This window comes from Jatropha curcas, chromosome 4 (assembly GCF_041381405.1).
Source record: "Jatropha curcas cultivar XTBG-Jc1 chromosome 4, XTBG_Jcur_1.0, whole genome shotgun sequence".
In the NCBI taxonomy this organism is placed as follows: Eukaryota; Viridiplantae; Streptophyta; class Magnoliopsida; order Malpighiales; family Euphorbiaceae; genus Jatropha; species Jatropha curcas.
Window position 1 is genome coordinate 30,060,045 of NC_143154.1, and position 19,920 is coordinate 30,079,964.

General features: G+C 35.5%; 2 protein-coding genes and 3 pseudogenes across 2 annotated transcripts; 4 read left to right on the forward strand and 1 right to left on the reverse strand.

Annotated features, from left to right (window-relative positions):
• Nucleotides 1-586: 586 nt before the first annotated feature.
• Nucleotides 587-3,460, forward strand: NUDX14 (nudix hydrolase homolog 14). Its single transcript, XM_089720464.1, has 7 exons — nucleotides 587-916; nucleotides 1,045-1,150; nucleotides 1,439-1,516; nucleotides 1,854-1,946; nucleotides 2,084-2,176; nucleotides 2,390-2,488; nucleotides 3,029-3,460. Exons 1-7 carry the CDS (start codon nucleotides 711-713, stop codon nucleotides 3,260-3,262), a joined length of 909 nt encoding a protein of 302 aa, XP_089576590.1. The 5' UTR covers nucleotides 587-710; the 3' UTR covers nucleotides 3,263-3,460.
• Nucleotides 3,461-3,950: 490 nt separating this feature from the next.
• On the reverse strand, nucleotides 3,951-6,641 carry CCS (copper chaperone for SOD1). The gene is made up of 6 exons (XM_089720463.1): nucleotides 6,328-6,641; nucleotides 6,212-6,238; nucleotides 6,012-6,084; nucleotides 5,775-5,909; nucleotides 4,728-4,951; nucleotides 3,951-4,368 (listed from the first exon to the last, which is right to left on the reverse strand). Exons 1-6 carry the CDS (start codon nucleotides 6,589-6,591, stop codon nucleotides 4,105-4,107), a joined length of 987 nt encoding a protein of 328 aa, XP_089576589.1. The 5' UTR covers nucleotides 6,592-6,641; the 3' UTR covers nucleotides 3,951-4,104.
• Nucleotides 6,642-7,790: 1,149 nt separating this feature from the next.
• LOC149497208 (subtilisin-like protease 3 pseudogene) lies at nucleotides 7,791-10,238 on the forward strand (annotated as a pseudogene).
• A 3,844-nt stretch (nucleotides 10,239-14,082) lies between these two features.
• Nucleotides 14,083-16,577, forward strand: LOC149497209 (subtilisin-like protease 4 pseudogene; annotated as a pseudogene).
• An 870-nt stretch (nucleotides 16,578-17,447) lies between these two features.
• On the forward strand, nucleotides 17,448-19,822 carry LOC149497210 (subtilisin-like protease pseudogene; annotated as a pseudogene).
• Nucleotides 19,823-19,920: the final 98 nt, after the last annotated feature.

A 19,920-nucleotide genomic window follows, 5' to 3' on the forward strand; every position in this document is an offset into this window, starting at 1 on the left:
AAAAAAAAAAAAAAAAAGATAAAATATAATTAATTCTATATCTATTTATAAATTATATATCTATCTATATGTAAATAAGTAATTCTATATTTTATATACGGACCAAACTAATAATAAGTAATTCTATATTTATATTTCAATAATTAGGTCCATGTATGAGAGGATAGATTTTAAACAAGTGTAATCCATAAAGTATATATCTATTTATATAAAAATTTGCATAAATCCAAGGTACGGGGATTCATATATATACCAAATCAAATTAAAAAATAATTTTTTTTTAAAAAAAAGCCATATACCCTTTTTTTCTAATATATGCTAAGAAAATATATTTATTTGAATAAAACATTATTTGTGATTAGTTTAGTATAAAAGTGGATCCTATACACTATACTTTGAGATAATAAGTATTTCATTTTAACGTATAAATGATAAAATCTTTAATTTTTTTTTTGAAATGATTAATCAAAAGTGAAATACTAAAATTAAAATTAAATGTTAAAAATTAGTATTTATTAAAATTGTGCATAGCAAAGCACGCGCTAGTATATTTATAACATAGAACGAATGAAGGTGTAGTTACGATCAAATTTAGGCACTAAATAGTTATTTGCTATTTGCTAATTGCACGTGCCGTGCGCATAGGTAGTGAGCTGTTCGTGGGAGGGATGAAATCGAGCTCGTCAGTCTGTTCTTGAAGCTTCCGATCGATGTCTCTGCTCACACTCCCAAAACGGTTCATGCCACGGTCTCTTTCCCTTCGGCATCATAAAACATGGGAAAGTGACAGAGCATTTTCTATCAAAATGTCAACCGTGTCACCGCCGCCCCTGACTCACTCCCTCACCTTGCAGAGTCAACCGGGTCAACCCGTCCAGATCGAAGCTTCTCCTGGCGTCTCCAATACCGATTTCAGGCGAGTCTAAAACAAGAATTCTCGTTTCCAATTTTATTTTTATATGCTATTATTTTGTTGACTGAAAATTTCAACAAACAATTAGCTTTAATTCTTTAAGATAATTTCTTTTCTTCGGGGGATTGCAGGAATGCTATTGATTCATTACTGTTTAAGCAGTGGCTAAAGAACTTGCAATCTGAAACTGGGATTTTAGCTACCGGCGCTTATTCCTTAGAACGAGTACTTATTCAGGTAAGTTTTTCATCGTTTACTAATGACTTTAATCTTCCTAAAGTGCTATTCCTTCGTAGCTACAATAGGATTCTTTTTTTTTTTCTGGAAAATAAATGAGCTTGATTTCTAATTTTCTCTGCTGCCAATTTAATCTCATTACCTGTAGCTGAATGTATGTAGGAAATGTTGAAATGCTTTAAACTAAAAACTGTTGCTTTTAGTTTAGTGCATTGTGCCACTTCATTTTGTGTCATAACTTTGGTTACCTTGATTTACGTGTTCTTATTTATGGGCCATTTGGTATAGGGAGTGGATATGTTTGGACAGCGCATTGGCTTTGTAAAATTCAAGGCAGATATTTATGACAAGGAAACAGGGAAAAAGGTACTTGTCCATCTCCCTGCGTAACATTGAGGTGTAAATTTTTCCTTTAATGTTCAACTCGGATTGAGCCTGGCAACCATAGTATACATAATTTTTACCTTTGCAACTTGTTTTATTTGTTTCATTTTTCGATCATGATTTCTTATGTACTGTTTAATCATATTATTTGACTCGTCAAATATCTCAATTTCATTCTTTAGTTTAGTTTCCAATTAGAGCCATGAATTGCAGCTTTCCTTGTTCATTCGTGGAAATATATTTTTCGTATACCATTCCACGAGCAACTAGGTAAATGCTGTGGTCTTGTATCTTTCTGTAAGGACTAAAACATGTTTAGGTTCCAGGTATAGTATTTGCACGGGGACCAGCTGTAGCTGTGCTAATTATTTTGGACTGTGAAGGCGAGAAATATGCTGTTCTTACAGAACAGGTAATTTTAGCAACTTAATTATCTGTATTTTTTCAATATTTGTTGAAAATGAACATAAATCTTTTAAGTTGAAAAGACAGTAACTTTTATATTGTTATTTCACCATAAACCCTCATGAACTCTCATGCGTGTCTAAGGTTAGGGTTCCCACTGGGAGGCTTGTTTTGGAATTACCTGCTGGGATGCTGGATGATGACAAGGGTGATTTTGTTGGAACTGCAGTTCGTGAGGTCTCTTCTTCTCACTCCTCAGCTTTTGTAAAGAAATGATTTTACTCTCAAGAAAACAGAAAGATACAACCAAAAAACAGCAAACAAATGGAAAGAACCTGACTACTCAATGATCCTTTAAAGCCTAACTCAACATGGAAAAGGATATTGGATAATTAAGCAGATCTACAGTCCAATATAGTTCCTAGTGTATGACAAAGATGACTTTGACAGGTTGAAGAGGAGACTGGTATTTGCTTAAAGCTGGAAGACATGGTTGACCTCACAGCCTTCCTGGACCCTTCTACCGGATGCAGAGTCATTCCGTCTCCTGTATGTTGGCGTAAATTTTCATCCACTTTTTTTGGTTATAATTGCAAGTATTGTTTCCCAATTAAGCTATTTGGTAAAATAATTTAATAATCCTTTGAATTTTTTTGGGTCCTACAATGTGAAAAAACTTGGAGACTGTTTATAACACTTGAGCATTCATGGAGAAATATCTCCAGAGATTAAGGAACAAGGGAAGCATTATACTGGGCTTGAATTTTTATTAATTTGTAAAGATCATGCTATGACGTTCAGGGTTATGAATTAAATAGTCTGAAACGGAAACTACATATGTTTAAGAAGATAAAGGTCATACTTATAATCTGGGGTCATTTTGAATAAATACAAGTATTTGTAATATCCACAAATGTATTGTGAGTCTTCAAATGGTATGCTTGGGAACATGATCACGTTTTACAAGTCTATCTCTCTCTCCCTCTCTCTCTCTCTCTGTATTTTTTTTTTTTTTTTTTTGGAACAGTCACAGTTTTGAGAAAGATATAATCTGTGCCTCACATTATGTGTTCACCTTTCCATGGTTAGGGAGGATGTGACGAAGAAATTAGTGTGTTCCTTTATCGAGGATGTGTTGATAAAGAAATTATCTCACAATTGCAAGGAAAAGAGACAGGCCTTCGAGACCATGGTGAGCTGATTAAGGTTCGTGTTGTTCCCTATGGGCAGCTTTGGCGCATGACAGCTGATGCAAAGGTTTTAATGGCCATTGCTCTTTACGAGATGGCAAAAAATGAAGGACTATTGCCTTTGAGAACCTGATCCTCAAACTCCTCCAGCCACTAGAGAGGTTTTATTATCTGATTATTCAGGTTTATGTTATAGATTTTGTGGACTTGGTCCATCCTATTTTCCATGTGACCATATGGCTGAAGTTAACGCTGATCAGTGCACTATCAATTTCCTATGGATGACTGTCAGATTTTAAATTTTATTGGATCGTCATTTTAATCATGAAAATTGTGTTGATTGAAGCTATCTGCTAAGTTGCCTTTGAGCTAGAAGGTGGGAGGAAATTCTGCTTGCCTTTGTACAGATAAAGCGATTTACATTTGAGCTAGCCAAGCTTACACATTTCGTTATAAGCTCTATGCTCGGGCCGTCCTCTCCTCTCCTCCTTTTTCCTCTCTGGTGTATGTATATGTGTGCGTGGGAGAACTGAGCTTTGCAGCGTCCAACTCCTTTCCAGAGAAAATATTAATATTCATGCCTCAGTCGATGTTAGCTTAGCTCCATTCCTTCGAGAATTCTACATCATTAATTCGAAATTTTATTGTTTTGGTCTTGCTCGACCAAAGCCTTCGGGCGTAACAATAGTCAACCACTCACCACCAGGTACCAATTACTAAGAACATCTCTAAACCCATGCAAAGTAATAAACCAGGCTACATTGCTGACCCTGTCACAAAACTAATACCAAAGCAATTCGTCCGTAAGGGTAACTGTTGCATTTCAAAAATAGGAGCCAGTACACATTTTCTTTATTAGATAAAACTGTAAATTTTGTTTCTTACATTCAACTTGGAATAGATTATACATGTAGAGAACAACATTGGGTGAAAAAGTGGATTTAAGTGCTCATGTACAAGGTTTTACTAGAATCATTAAACCTTGCTTGTGACAAAATCTTTATTACTTGATTCCCAAATGGTAGTCCCATCACATGTGCATAACTTTTTGTAGTTTTCACCAACTCCGGCACTTCTAGCAATTACTGCTGCTGTGAGACCACTATCTGATTTATCTTCTGTTCCATATACTACTACTGATCTCCCAATAAGATCAACAACTCTTAGCTTCTGTTTCACACCGGAGAAGAAGGCCTCTCCTTTTTCATCAACCTCTAGTGTTCCCAGGTCACCAAGTGGCTGACAAATCAAGGAATATGGTTAGAGAATGCTATTATAACTGGATTGTGCAGAGCAAGCAAAATTGACATAAAAATGGGAGACCACAAGACAAGAAGGGCCAAAAAATTTCTAACCGACCAATCTACAGTGTCAAGCACAGGATTATTGTCAATTTTTTGAAAGAGCAGGTAATTTAAATGAAGTAGTTGGAGAAAGATGTGGAAAGGTCAATCAATTGCTCAAATGAATATCATAAAGCAATATTATACAGCATGTTAACATTCATTGTATTTTACATCAGTTGTTAGTGTTACTCAGTAATTGTGGCAAAGAACACAAGCATAGCATACTAAAAGCTGGCATATGGTGGTGCAGACCTCTTTTCCAGTTGCTTGATTGGTAGGATTATACACTTTCCCAGTGCTTGCTGCACCTCTTGTCAGATCACCAAACTCATTGATAGTCCAACCGTGTTTCCCAGGTGATAATCCACTAAAGTTAGCTTCAACCCTGGCTAATTCCATATTCACTTGAGCAAAGCGAACTACACCAAAAATGTCTGGGCCCTTGAATTCAGCAACAGCAGCAGATACTAAAAAGTCTTGAGAGGCAAAAGCAAGGGTAAATTATTTCGGACAGTGTAATTACATTTTGACAATATGAAAAGTTTGTTTCTTCGTAACACATTTACTCTTTAAAGGTGCCATAGGCAACAGAAAGTAAATCAGAGAAGTGCTGTAACAGGTGACAACCATTACATATCAACAGACAAAATTTTTTTGGATTAGCAATTTCCCTTTCAAAAGGCTTCAATTGTCTTAATTATGCTTGAAAAATAAGAGAATAATATTGAAAGATAGGAGATTTATATCTAACTAGTATTCCTGTTGCAACTAGCAATGATTGTATCATTGATACTAGCAAGTTAAATGCAGATAAAAGTCATAATCAAAGTTGAAGGCTTTTTCTACAGACTATCTATGACGTGAAAGGTTGATTTCAGGAATTGCCAGAAAGGGAGTTCCTCCGCAAATTAGTTTCCCCAAGTACTTCCTGAATTATTATCCAACATCTCGTACGGAGAAGCTTGAAATAAGGTAGAGCTATCAAAAATAGTGTTTCATGAGACTCTCTGTTGCTAAATAATGTGAATATCAAGGAATCACTATTGATCTTTTATTCTAAATTTAAGATTCTAGGAAATTGAATTGCTTAGCAATGCCTCTAGATATTGTAAAGATATCACATACGCATCACAATTTAATTCTATTCATGCTTCATAGCAGGCATACGCAAGCAATAAAGACAAGTATTGAAATCTACACGTCTAACTCATTCACAAAAACATGTTTAGAAGACGAATAAATACCCAAGAAGGCACTATTAAAACAGAATAAAGATCCTAGAAATGCTAATTGACCAACCTTCAGGAACACCTTGGCCAATCAACCTGGCATTTCGACCCGTCTGCTCCAGAGCTTCCGTCATCGTCTTTACAGGTGAAGAGCCAAGAACTCTTACCACTTGATTGCCCAAGTCCACCTCCACATTCTTCACTCCTGATTTCCCCCGCGAAATGGAAAACCAAGCATACCATAAATAAGGATAAAAAGAGACCCATATTGTACAATCAATAATGATTGTTTAAGCAACAAAAATACCGTTGACAGTTTGCAACTTAGTCTTGACGGCATTAACACAACCTTCGCACTTCATATCCACCATAAATTCCGTCTGTTTTCACATCAAGACCGAAAATTTCACAGGTATCAATAGAATCCACATAAATTAGATACCCAAATCAGCTCAAATGCGATAGAATAAAGCTGAAACAGATATCGAAATCAAGAATTTGACTTACGAGTAGTTCAGGCAATATTACATCTTCCTGCAGGCAAAAATCACGAGATTTATAATTTACACCAAAAACGAAAGATTTTGACAAAAAAAACAAATGGGTAATATAAAATCGGGAACCTGAGAAGTGGTTTTGAGATCGGAAGTGGATGTGTCCATGCTAACAGCAGAGGGAGGCTGAACCAAGTTTTTGGCAAGGCCAAAGCGAGCTGGAGAGCGAAGGGAAGAAGTGGAAATTGAGAGGAAAGAGAGGCTGTGGGATTTATGATTTGGATGAGAAGATTGAGAGGGAGACGCGATCGATGAAAAAGCAAAGGCCGCAGGTATGGCAGAGGCTGCTATGGCAGTCTTTGTAGTTGTTGTCACTGACCTGAGAAATGCCATTTTTCTTTTTTTTTGTTTTTTGCCTTTTTATTTTATTTCATTTCATCATTTCCGTTTCAGGCACAGCCGCCCTTCTTTCTTCTAGTTTCTAGATGCTTCTTCGGAATTTTACATTTGTTTTTTTTTTTTTTTAAGTTCAATGGAACACTTCTTTGCAAAATCATATTAAATTTTATAGTTATTTATTTTTTAAAACACAATATTAAATTTAAGGTGTATTTATGTATAATGTTATTATTGTAATGGAATATTAAATTAAAATAAAAAATAAAATATATGTGCTCAAAGTTAAAAATAATTATTTTTTTTTAATTATTGAGATATTTAATGGATGAAAATAATGCTGGAGGATATACAATATGGAGTACCCTCTCATTGGCTATATGTATATGTATATTTGGATGAGAAATCCTCCATCAGCTTGGGCCTCTCTTGTATGGCAGTACTAATTGGGCCATCAATAGATTTCAGGGTCCACTTAGCGCATTACGAGGCCCATATACCTTTCCATGTGATATTATTTTAGTTTTTCATTTCTCATCTTATAAATAAATTTGTCTTGAGATGCAGCTGACTTTTACTGATCAAACCACTTGATTGATGTTTGTAGAAAGTTTCAGCAATTGGAGAAAGGCAGGAAGAAGCCTGAAAAGAAAAGAAACTCATCTTACTTTGATAATTCTTTTGCTAACAAAGCCTATCATATTCTGCATTTCCTTTCGCCAACATTAATAGTGTTGGCTTGTGTTAGATGTTAAATAGATCAGCAATCAAAAGGGAAAAAGGGCGCCAAAGTCAGTCAGAGGAAGTTAGTTTGTTATAACCAAAATGTACAGCTAAGCAATCAGTTAGCAGTAGCTATCGATTCTACATGTAAGTTATGCAATATATAGATGTTAATCAATAATATTGATCTCTACTCAATTCCTTCTTTTCTCTGAATCCTCGCAGCTTGTTTCTTATTAAAAAGTTCCCTTTTTTCGCATTGTTACTTAATGAAAATATGATATTAAAAAGGTATTAATTATTCTTTTGGTTATAGTTGCTTTGTTGCATTCATGGCGAGGATTACCATGTCTTATTCAAAGTCAAAACTTTTTTATATTGGTAACACTGATTCTTTCAGTTACGAGAACCGGCCATTGCCATTTCCACTCATATCTCTAGATTATATGCCTAGACTCTCTCTATATATACATATTCGAAGGACAGTGTATAGGAAATCAAACTGGGAGCATTTTCTAGTTCTTGTTCTAAAATGGAGAACAAGAAGTGTGAGTTATTACCAAAGATGGTGGTTATCTGTCTACTTAGCTTGGTTTCGATAGCTAGTTCCTCTCTAGCAACTACAGAAGAAAGAAACATTGAAACTTACATTGTCCTTGTGGAGAAACCAGAAAGTGCAGCATCCATGCAAGCTAAAGATTTAGATATCTGGTATCAGTCATTTTTGCCAGTTTCTAATTCAAAATCAAACCAAACAGCTCGCATTGTATATTCCTATCACAATGTGGTTTCTGGGTTTGCTGCAAAAATGACAGCAGAAGAAGCAAAATCCATTGAAGGGAAAGAGGGATTTCTCTTAGCCCGACCGGAGAAGGTTTTGCATTTGCACACAACTCATAGTCCTAGATTCTTGGGTTTGCAACAGAATGTTGGATTTTGGAACTATTCAAGTTATGGTAAAGGAGTTATTATTGGTGTTTTAGACACTGGAATATTTCCTGATCATCCTTCTTTTAGCGATGAAGGAATGCCTCCCCCACCAGCAAAATGGAAAGGAAAATGTGAATTCAATGAGATTGTATGTAATAACAAACTCATTGGCGCAAGAAATTTCATTTCTGCTGGTAAGCCTCCAATTGGGTTCGGACATGGGACTCACACGGCTAGCACAGCAGCTGGAAGTCCTGTTCAATCTGCAAACTTGTTTGGACAGGCTAATGGCACTGCAGTTGGCATTGCTCCATTAGCTCACTTGGCAATGTATAAAGTTTGTGCAGGATTTGGTTGTCCCGAAACTGCCGTTTTGGCAGCAATGGATACTGCAATTGATGATGGTGTTGATGTGCTTTCCCTTTCCCTTGGTGGTGCTTCGCTTCCTTTCTTTCACGATGTTATTGCGATAGGTGCATATGGGGCTATACGAAAAGGGATTTTTGTTAGTTGCTCAGCTGGCAATTCTGGTCCTGGCAATAGTTCTTTGTCAAACGAAGCACCTTGGATTTTAACAGTAGGAGCGAGTACTATTGATAGAACAATAAGAGCAACAATACTGCTTGGAAATATGTCAACATTTTACGGGGAATCTCTTTTTCAGCCGAAAGATTTACTTCCAAAATTCTTGCCACTTGTTTATGCAGGTGCAAATGGTAATGCTTCATCTGCATTTTGCGCACCAGGATCATTGAGAAAAGTTGATGTCAAAGGCAAGATAGTGTTGTGTGAGAGTGGAGGAGAAATAGAAAGAATTGACAAAGGCCAAGAAGTGAAGGATAATGGTGGTGCTGCTATGATTCTAATGAATGATGAGCTCAATGGCTACATTACAGAAGCTGATTTTCACGTGCTACCTGCATCGCATGTGAATTACGTTGATGGAATAGCAATTAAATCCTATTTTAACTCCACATCTTCCCCAGTAGCTACAATCTTGTTTCAAGGAACTGTAACTGGTTTGCCGAAAGCTCCTCAGGTTGCTGAATTTTCGTCAAGAGGTCCTAGTGTAGCAAGTCCGGGAATCCTTAAACCAGACATTACAGGGCCTGGTGTTAGCATTTTAGCAGCTTGGCCAATCTCAGTTGATAATAGAATCAAATCAAAGTCAACATTTAATTTTCTTTCAGGAACTTCAATGTCTTGCCCTCATCTTAGTGGTGTGGCTGCGTTGCTCAAAAGTGCACACCCTGACTGGTCACCAGCTGCTATAAAATCTGCTATTATGACCACTGCTCGTATATCCAATCTTTTAGGCGAGCCTATTTCAGATGAACAATTTGTTCCTGCCAATGTGTTTGATTTGGGCTCAGGCCATGTGAATCCATCAGAAGCAAATAATCCAGGGCTAGTTTATGATATCCAACCTGATGATTACATCCCTTACTTATGTGGTTTGGCGTATTCAGACAAAGAAGTGGGACTAATCGTTCAGCGACCAGTGAAATGCTCAAATTATTCAAGAATACCTGAAGCTCAACTGAATTATCCTTCATTTTCTATCAAATTGGGATCCACTCCACAGACATACCTAAGAACAGTTACAAATGTTGGCCTCCCAGGCTCAGCTTTCCTCCCTGAGATTATTGCACCTCCAGGTGTAGATGTTGAAGTAAAACCCAATGCTCTAGTTTTCAGTAACTCTGAGAACCAGAAAGCAACATACTCAGTGACATTTAGAAGAAATGGAAATGCAAATGGAGCTTTTGCACAAGGATATATCACTTGGACTTCTGAATTATATAGTGTTACAAGCCCAATTGCAGTAATTTTTTCGTAGTCTATGTTATAGAGCTCAACAGGAACCTGTAAGGTACAAAATGCTTGATTTAATAATTGTATTGAGTGAGTGGAGGTTAAGACATGTTTAATCCAGATGCATGCTTTGGATTAGGGGATTCTTAATCAATGATCAAAAGTATATTTATCAACTACGTTTTCTTATTATTGAATATATTTTCTAGGAAAATCAAAGTTTTTAGAAAGTATATTTCGCAAACAAAAAAAATCAGAACTTTAATCAAACAGAGCCTAAGTTATTAGTGAAGCATGACATGCAACTTCTGGTTTGCTTCCATGCCTCCAGAACTTTAAGCATGAGCAGAACAAGACTTTAACCACGGGGGCCAAAAATTTATATAAAAGTTCAAGACATTCTCTCTTGCTTTCTATTTTTTTTTTTAAAGAATTTTTAGAGTTTTATTTTATTTTTCTACTTTGATTATATGTTTAATATATTTTCAAAGTTTAAATGGTATATATAGATTATTATGAATTTGAAATTTTTGAAATTTTTTATCTTATCTGACTATTATTTTTTAATCTGTGAAGATGATGGAAAAGCCACTAATCTTAATCAACAATCTATGAAGAGATTGCTTTAATGCCTTATCAAAACTATTGTTTTCTAGTAAAATCTATTAATTAAATTGTATTCCATTTTTTTTATCTATGTATCTATATGAAAGCTTTTTAGAATTTAAGAATTTTTTTTAATTATCTATATTTTAATTAGTCACATATTAATATTTAATTGATTTAATATCTTAAAAATTATTTTTGAAATTAAATAATATCAACATCCGTTTGTATCTAATCATTATCTACATTCATCTTCAAATATCTCCAAAATATTCATCTCCGTTCAAAATCTGCAAAAAAACAAATACAACACGAAAACGAAAATCCAAATCTAGATTGTATTGTGTAATTCAAATAAAAAAGGATAGTTGCAATTGATTATTCAATTCATGAAAACGTATGCCAGCAAGAGGGTTCTGTACATGAAGGTTTCTCTAAATAGAAATGGGGGAAAATTAGAAAAACAAAATACCAAGCAAATGTTTCTTTTAAATTATATAATGTCATCCACTTGCTTTTTTTTTTTTATATATATATATATATTATTATTTCTATGAATGCTTAGATTTGTCGCTTATGATTGCAGAAAAGGAGCAAAATGCTAATAAATAAAAAAGAAAACAATAATGAATTTGGACTATATTAATAATGTGATGAAGAATGAAAATAATTTTGTTTTTATTAATATTTTGGATGAAACTCTTATTAATTGTAATATCCAAGCATGTGATAATATATGATTTGACAACAAATTAAAAGCATGAAACTATTTGATTTTATTCATAGAAATTTCTCCTAATGCAAATTTCTCTTTCTCTATCTATATATATATAGTTGTGTAAATCTGGAATTTGCTTTTCATTTAAAAGATTGAATTAATATAACAATAAATGATATTACCTAAAATATTACAAAAGTTTTAAGTTTAAACATAAAAAAAGTTAAGACAATTTTTCAAATAAGTCTTTGAATTTTAATATGACAATTAACTAATATGACAATTTTAATATAACAATCAGCATGCGGACCCTATTAATTCTTCTTTCAAGGTAGGCATGGCCGGTTCAGTGAACCGCCGGTTCCGGTTCACTGAACCGTCGGTTCGAGATGTTTAAAATTTTGAACCGGAACCGACCCTTGAACCTCCGGTTCCGGTTCCGGCACGGTTCAGCACGGTTCCGGCGAACCGACGGTTCAAATTACGGTTCCGATTCGGTTCCGGCATTACGCAAATTTTTAAAAAAATAATAAAATTTTGATTCCGAATTCATGAATAAATAATAAATTTAAAATGTTTAAATTTTATTAACTAAATGAATTATTATAAATTTTAAAAGAAAAACATCTATTAACTAACTTAGAACTATTATTACATTAAATTTTCAAATTTTGCTAATTTACTAATATAAAAAACTATAAATGGAATATAAAATTAATGGAATGAGTTGGAAATTATTATTTTCAAATACTAAGAAAATTATTTAAAAAATAAAATGAAGTAAATTTATGAATGGAAAAATTTGAGATTAGAGAAAGAATTTGGAATTGGATGTAAGAAAATAAAAAATAAACAATAGATAATTCCAACATTAAGGAAAATAAAGCAATAGAAAAAATAATGAACTATGGAAATTTGAGAGAATTTTAATTGAGAATAAGAGAAGAGTTAGGATATAATTGATTGTGAAATAAAAAATCATCAACTCATCATATTTATACATGTGTCTCATTTATTAGTTTTCCAAACTGTCCCTTATATAATTTAGTAAATTACAGTAAATAAATAAATAAATGAATAAAATTTATTTACCAAAAAATAAATAAAAAACACCTATCATATCAAAAACTATCCGTTACACTCTTTTTTTGTACACTTGAAAGTTCTTTTTTTTATATAAATCAACTATTCATGTACCATTTTTTATATAAATTAAGTCAAAAAATGTGTATTTTTTTCACAACTTTTTATAACTTATATATCATTTTACTTCTCTTCACCATAAATCAAATCAACTACAATAAAATCAATTGATATAAATTTTTTTATAAAAATTTTAAGCTACAATTTTTTGTGTATCCGGTTCGAACCGGACCGGAACCGCCGGTTCACCGCCGGTTCCGGGCCGGTTCCGGTTCATATTTTAACATCCACACGAACCTTAACCGGCCCTTGAACCGCCGGTTCCGGTTCAAAATTATGAACCGCCGGTTTCAGTCCGGTTCCAGTTAATCTACAGTACGGTTCGGTTCCGGTTCGGTTCCGGTTAGAACCGAACCGGTGGCCATGCCTATTTCAAGGTGATCTCTTTTCTACAGTTAGCTTTTATATATGACCAATAATTATTGTTTCAATTTTTTAAAAATTTAGTATTTGAATATATTAAATTAAGGGCAATATATTATTGTAACTTAAATAAATTTAATGATTTTATTAAGAAATATTTCCACTGTCTGTCTGTCGTTTCAATTTTTTTAAATCAATCGAGTTTCCTGTCAATTCCTTATAAACAAATTATTTGTCATTTAGTAAGGAAGATTGAATTCCCTTTGCCTAACGGAAGGGAAAAGAGTCTTATTTTTTCAGGAGATTAATTTTGCAATTAAAAGCAGATAATTTGCTTGAAATAGACATTAAAGACTTGATTTTTATTCTTTTAGTTGTAAAAGATGATCCCTTTAGTACTGTCTTGGTTTCCAGAGCCTGCAACTGATTATTTACTGACCTTTAATTAATTAGTTTTTAGATTAATTTAAGTGGTTTTGCTCCAGTTAGATCCAGTTCCAAGAACTACTGTATAAATGGCTTATGACATGGCTCCAATACTAAATACTTTCTTGAATGCAACTCCTTGACCTAATCTGATGTAAGTTAGTGCAGGAAATTTGGTTTATTATCAAACTAACTTGTCAATATATAACAGTGTTTGCGGTATAGTTCCCTGCCTAAATAATGGCAGGGTGCTTCAATGGTGTGTTTTGTTCAATTTCTTGTAAGTGTTGGCCTAAACGACCGGGAAACTTTTCCACCCGTCTGGTAAAATCTTTGCAGACTTTGCCACCTTTTGGGTATTCTGATTAAACATTTGGAAGCAAAACAGAGGTCTGTCTCTGGCCTGCCTTAGAATTGGATAGTCATCAAAATGCAAAACATTGGCATTTTTGGCAACTGATGCACAATAAGCAAATTATTGTATCTTTCTGATTCTTGAGGAGCAAAGCTCAAAGAACATGTTGTTAGCCACTTGGCAATATAGTCATGTCTAAAGTAAAATTCAAAGAAATCTTAATCTTGCATTATTTCTATCGCAGCACTATATCGGCATGAACAGCCGGCATTACCAAGTCCTAATGCCAACTATAAGAGGCTATAAGCTTAAACGAGCCAGACAATAAATAAAAAAAATTCCAACCACTAGATCCCAACTTCTATAAGTGCCGGCCATCATTATATGCTGATAAATTCTCTTCTATCTCTTTGTTAAATGATGTTATAAATAGTGTATAAGGTTGCAATAAATCAAAACCACCAAGACTTGCTAGTTTTTCAAATAATAGGGAAAACAGAAGTTGCATATTATCACCAACCATGTTGCTTGTGTTCTTCATCATTCTTAATTCCTTGTTTAGTTCCTGTCGAGCCTCAATTGAAACTGTGAAAAAGGAAAACAACTTAGAGACTTATATTGTGCTCTTAAAGAAACCAGAAGGTGCAGTCTTCACCCAGTCTAAAGATTTAGATAGCTGGTATCAGTCGTTTTTGCCCGTTAACTCCTTTAGCTCAGACCAACCACGTTTGGTACATTCTTACCGCCAGGTGGTGACAGGTTTTGCTGCAAAACTTACAGCAGATGAAGTAAAGGAAATGGAAAAGAAGGATGGGTTCGTGTCAGCTCGCCCCAGAAGGATGGTGCCTCTACACACAACCCATACACCTAGTTTCTTGGGTTTGCAGCAAAATTCAGGATTTTGGAACTACTCAAGTTATGGCAAGGGAGTGATTATTGGACTTATTGATAGTGGAATAACGCCTGATCACCCTTCATTTAGTGGTGAAGGAATGCCTCCTCCGCCCAAAAAATGGAAAGGGAAGTGTGAATTGAATGGAACTTATTCATGCAACAATAAGCTCATTGGTGCAAGAAACTTTGCTACTGATAGTAATAACACCGACGATGAATACCATCATGGAACTCACACAGCTAGCACAGCAGCTGGAAGTCCTGTGCAAGGTGCTAACTTCTTTGGACAGGTCAATGGCACTGCAAGTGGCATGGCACCATTAGCTCACTTGGCGATGTATAAAGTTTCTGGTAGAATAGGCAAGGGCGGTGACAGTGAGATATTGGCTGCAATGGATGCTGCAATTGAGGATGGTGTTGATGTGCTTTCACTTTCTCTTGGAATCGGTTCTCATCCCTTCTATGATGATGTGATTGCATTAGGTACATATGCAGCTATTCAAAAAGGAATCTTTGTAAGTTGCTCAGCAGGAAATTCTGGGCCTGAAAATACTTCTTTATCAAATGAGGCACCATGGATTCTAACTGTAGGAGCAAGCACAGTGGATAGAGAAATAAGAGCAACAGTATTGCTTGGAAATAAAGCAGAGTTAAATGGTCAATCCCTTTATCAGCCAAACTTTCCTTCAACAATGCTTCCACTTGTTTATGCAGGTGCAAATGGTAACGAATCATCCGCATACTGCGAGCCAGGATCACTCGCGAATATTGATGTCAAAGGAAAGATAGTGTTATGTGAAGGAGGATTTGGAACAATTTCGAAAGGTCAAGAAGTGAAAAACAACGGTGGTGCTGCTATGATTGTAATGAATGATAAGTCTGATGGCTTTGTAACAACAGCTTCTCTTCATGTGCTTCCTGCATCACATGTGAGTTACAATGCAGGATCAGAAATAAAAGCATATATAAACTCAACTTCATCGCCAACAGCTACAATCTTGTTCAAAGGAACTGTAACTGGCTTGAAAGATGCTCCTCAAGTTGCTGACTTTTCCTCAAGAGGTCCGAGCATGGCAAGTCCTGGAATTTTAAAACCTGACATTATAGGTCCTGGTGTGAAAATTTTAGCTGCTTGGCCAGTTTCAGTTGACAATAGTACACATAGGTTTGCAATGATCTCAGGCACCTCAATGTCTTGCCCTCATCTCAGTGGAATTGCTGCTTTGCTCAAAAGCGCTCATCCTGACTGGTCACCTGCAGCCATAAAATCTGCTATCATTACCTCTGCTAACTTGAATAACCTTGGAGGCAAGGCAATTTCTGATGAACAGTTTGTTCCAGCAACTATCTTTGACATAGGTGCAGGCCATGTGAACCCACCAGGAGCAAATGATCCAGGCCTTATTTATGATATCCAACCTGACGATTACATTCCTTACTTATGTGGTCTAGGCTATTCTGACACACAGGTGGGACTAATTGTGCAGCAAACAGTAAAATGCTCGAACGATTCTAGCATACCTGAAGCTCAATTGAATTACCCTTCATTTTCTATTAAATTGGGGTCCTCCCCAAAAACATACACAAGAACAGTAACAAATGTTGGACAGCCTAACTCAGCTTACGCCCTCGAAATCTCTGCACCAAAAGGTGTAGACGTTAAGGTAACACCTGATAAGATCAGCTTTAGTGGGGCGAACCAGAAGGCGACATATTCAGTAACATTTAGTAAGAACAAAAATGCTACTGAATCTTTTGCTCAGGGATACATTAAATGGGTGGCTGATGGAAAGAGTGTTCGAACCCCAATTGCAGTTATATTTAATTAGTAATGTTGCTGTAATGCTTAAAAACAACTCTTATTTCATGCATTATATTTCCTCCCTCCAAACTGTTGTTTCTTGAAGTTGAACTAATAAGAGTGAAACAGAACCATTGTAAATTTCTGAAGTTGCACTGTTCCTTTTCTTTTATTGATACTTAGATAGTCACCAGTTCTTTAATATTAATTTGTTGATTGCATTATGTTCATCTAAGAAATAATTGAAATCTTGAACGATAATACTTCAGTTGCTGCCACGTATATGTTCCATTTTACCATGCTTTTTTATCTTTCTTTCCCTCACCATACAACTGTTCCAAGCATTTTCTTTGTGTTTTGCGCATTCTCACTTCCTGTTTGCTTCCACTATATAAGGACAGAAGACAGTTTCCCATTTTGTTTTTTATATAAGATATATTTGTAACTCAATTATTTGTCTAAAGATACGAAATAATCCATTGATTATAAGAATGTGGGGCAAATGATGTTACTTTTGTGGGGCAAAGCTAAAAGAATATGTGGTTACCCTTTTCTGGATAAGACCGAGATGATGACCAATATGCTGTTATCTGTTAATATTCAAAGAAACTTTGATCAAAGCTTTGTCTTGACATTGACTAGTCACGAACAGCATTACAATTATACCATAAGCATAAACCACTTTCATTTGCAAAATGAATTCAAAACAAGTGAAAGTTTTTCTCTCTCAACATAGATCACAAATGGTTTTTAAATGTATTTATTTTGGAAGCTTTAATAAATTTAATAATGTTAATTTTCAATGTTAAAGTAAATATTTTTTTATCAATTTTTTTAATTGAGTTCATATGATACATAATATAATCCGATTGAAGAACAGAAATTTTATTGTACATTTTGTAGAGTTAGGTTTTATCAAATTCAACTCCAAGCAGCTCTATCTTGGGTAATTTATAGTTCTAAACATTACACTGTAACAAATGCTTAAACAAGAAGAACAAATTAGAGAGAAATCATGACCAGAAAACATCAGCTATGTTCGGTGTACTGTAATAAAACGAAATGTAATGTGCTCAAAGCTATTTTTAGTGCAATGTTTATACTAAAAATACATCTAATTACATTACATTACGGCTCATCAAATATAGCCTCCGTGTCTAAATATACTATGTCCAAAGATGCTATTTACACTTGCATAAGGTTGAAGCAACCTAGAAGCAGCAACACTTTCTAGTCGTTCCGCTAATATGAAAAACAGAATATGCAAAACATTGCAAGTCATGTTGCAGTAAATACTGTAAATATATATATATATACACTTGTGTCTTTCCTTATTCTCAATTCCATCTTTAGATCAATAGCCATTTCTGAGACACCAACCAGTTCATCAACCAGTGATGCAATTCTGAAAGCGGAAAGCAACTTAGAGACTTATATTATCCTCTTAATGGAACCGGAAGGTGTAGAGTTCACAGACTCCAAAGACTTGGATAGCTGGTATCAATCATTTATGCCAGTTAACACATTTAGCTCAGATCAACCACGTTTGATTTACTCCTACCACCATGTGGTTACTGGGTTTTGCCGCAAAACTTACAGCAGAGGAAGCAAAGGCCATAGAAATGAGGGAAGGAGTGGTGTTAGCCCGCCCTCAAAGGATGGTGACTCTGCATACAACTCATACACCTAGCTTCTTGAGACTCCAGCAAAATTTAGGACTTTGGAAGCAATCCAATTATGGCAAGGGCGTGATAATTGGACTTGTTGATAGTGGAATAGCTCCTGATCACCCTTCATTTAATGGTGAGGGAATACCTCCTCCACCAGCAAAGTGGAAAGGGAAATGCGAGTTGAATGGAACATTATCATGCAACAACAAGCTCATCGGTGCAAGAAATTTTGCTACTAACAGAAATGATTTGGTGGACAGGGAAGAGCATGGGACTCACACAGCTAGCACAGCAGCTGGAAGTCCTGTGTATGGTGTCAGCTACTTTGGCCAAGCCAATGGCACTGCAGTTGGAATAGCACCATTAGCACACTTGACAATGCACAAAATTTCTGCCGGCGACGGCAAGGCTGGTGAGAGTGAATTCTTGGCTGCATTCGATGCTGCAGTTGCAGATGGCGTTGATGTGCTTTCACTTTCGGCAGGAATTGGTTCTGATCCTGTCTACGATGATGCGATTGCAATTGCTACACATGCTGCCATTCAAAAAGGGCTATTTGTGAGTTGCTCGGCAGGAAATGAAGGGCCTCATTATAGAACTTTATCAAATGAGGCACCATGGCTTCTAACTGTAGGAGTAAGCACTGTAGACAGAGCTATAAGAGCAACAGTGTTACTTGGAAACAATGCAGAGCTAAACGGCGAATCTCTTTTCCAGCCCAAAAATTTTCGTCCAAAATTGCTTCCGCTAGTTTATGCTGGCGCAAAATGTAATGCATCATCTGCATCGTGTGATAAAGGATCATTGAAAAATGTGAACATCAAAAGCAAGAGAGTGTTCTGCGAAGGAGGGAATGATACAGTTTCAAAAGGCCAAGAAGTTAAAGACAATGGTGGCGCTGCCAGATCGTTATGAATCATGACTTTGGGGGCTTTGATATCAGACCTGTTTATCATGTGCTCCCTGCATCACATGTGAGTTACATTGCAGGATCAGCAATTAAAGCCTATATAAACTCAACATCATCACCAAAATCTACAATCTTGTTTAAAGGAACTGTAGTTGGCTTGCCAGAGGCTCCTCAAGTTGCTTGGTTTTCCTCTAGAGGACCAAGAATCATAGCAAGTCCTGGGATCTTGAAACCAGACATTATAGGCCCTAGTGTGAGAATTTTAGCTGCTTGGCCGCATTCAGTTGGCAATATTACCAACAGGTTCGAGTTCCTCTCTGGAACCTCAATGTCTAACCGTCAAACTTTGTTGATGCAGAGAAGCGAGTACCCATTAGAGCGCTCAATACAGCCATTGCAGAGGAGGAGCTGGAGCTCAAGCGATCAATTATCAGGAGTCACAACCTCAAATCAAACTACCGAAAACTGCCGTTGCCTTCGTTAAACGGCAGTTTTAACGTCTCCGTTACATTTAGTGTCCCTAAAAACGACCGGACGCATTTCGTTTCTAGCCTGTTGTCAACCGAAACGGAAACCTGCCGCTTGTTAGAAGAAATCCGGTTCACATTAAACGGCTGGCCTTTTTCATTTAACAACTTTTATTGCCCGTTTATTTTGAACATCATGTCGCTTGTATAAATGGACCAGTTAGCTTCCAAGCTGTCGTCTAACGAAACGGCGAGCTGGCTTTATTTTGATTATTTTTTAATTTTTTTAATTTTTTTTGAAATGTTTCATTTTTTATATTTTAAATATTAATATTTGAGTTAAAATTAATTATCATGAATTTAATTTTTAATAATTAACTAAAATTAATAATATCATTAATATTAATTTAAATAATAAAAATTTCCAGTTTTTTTAATAATTAAT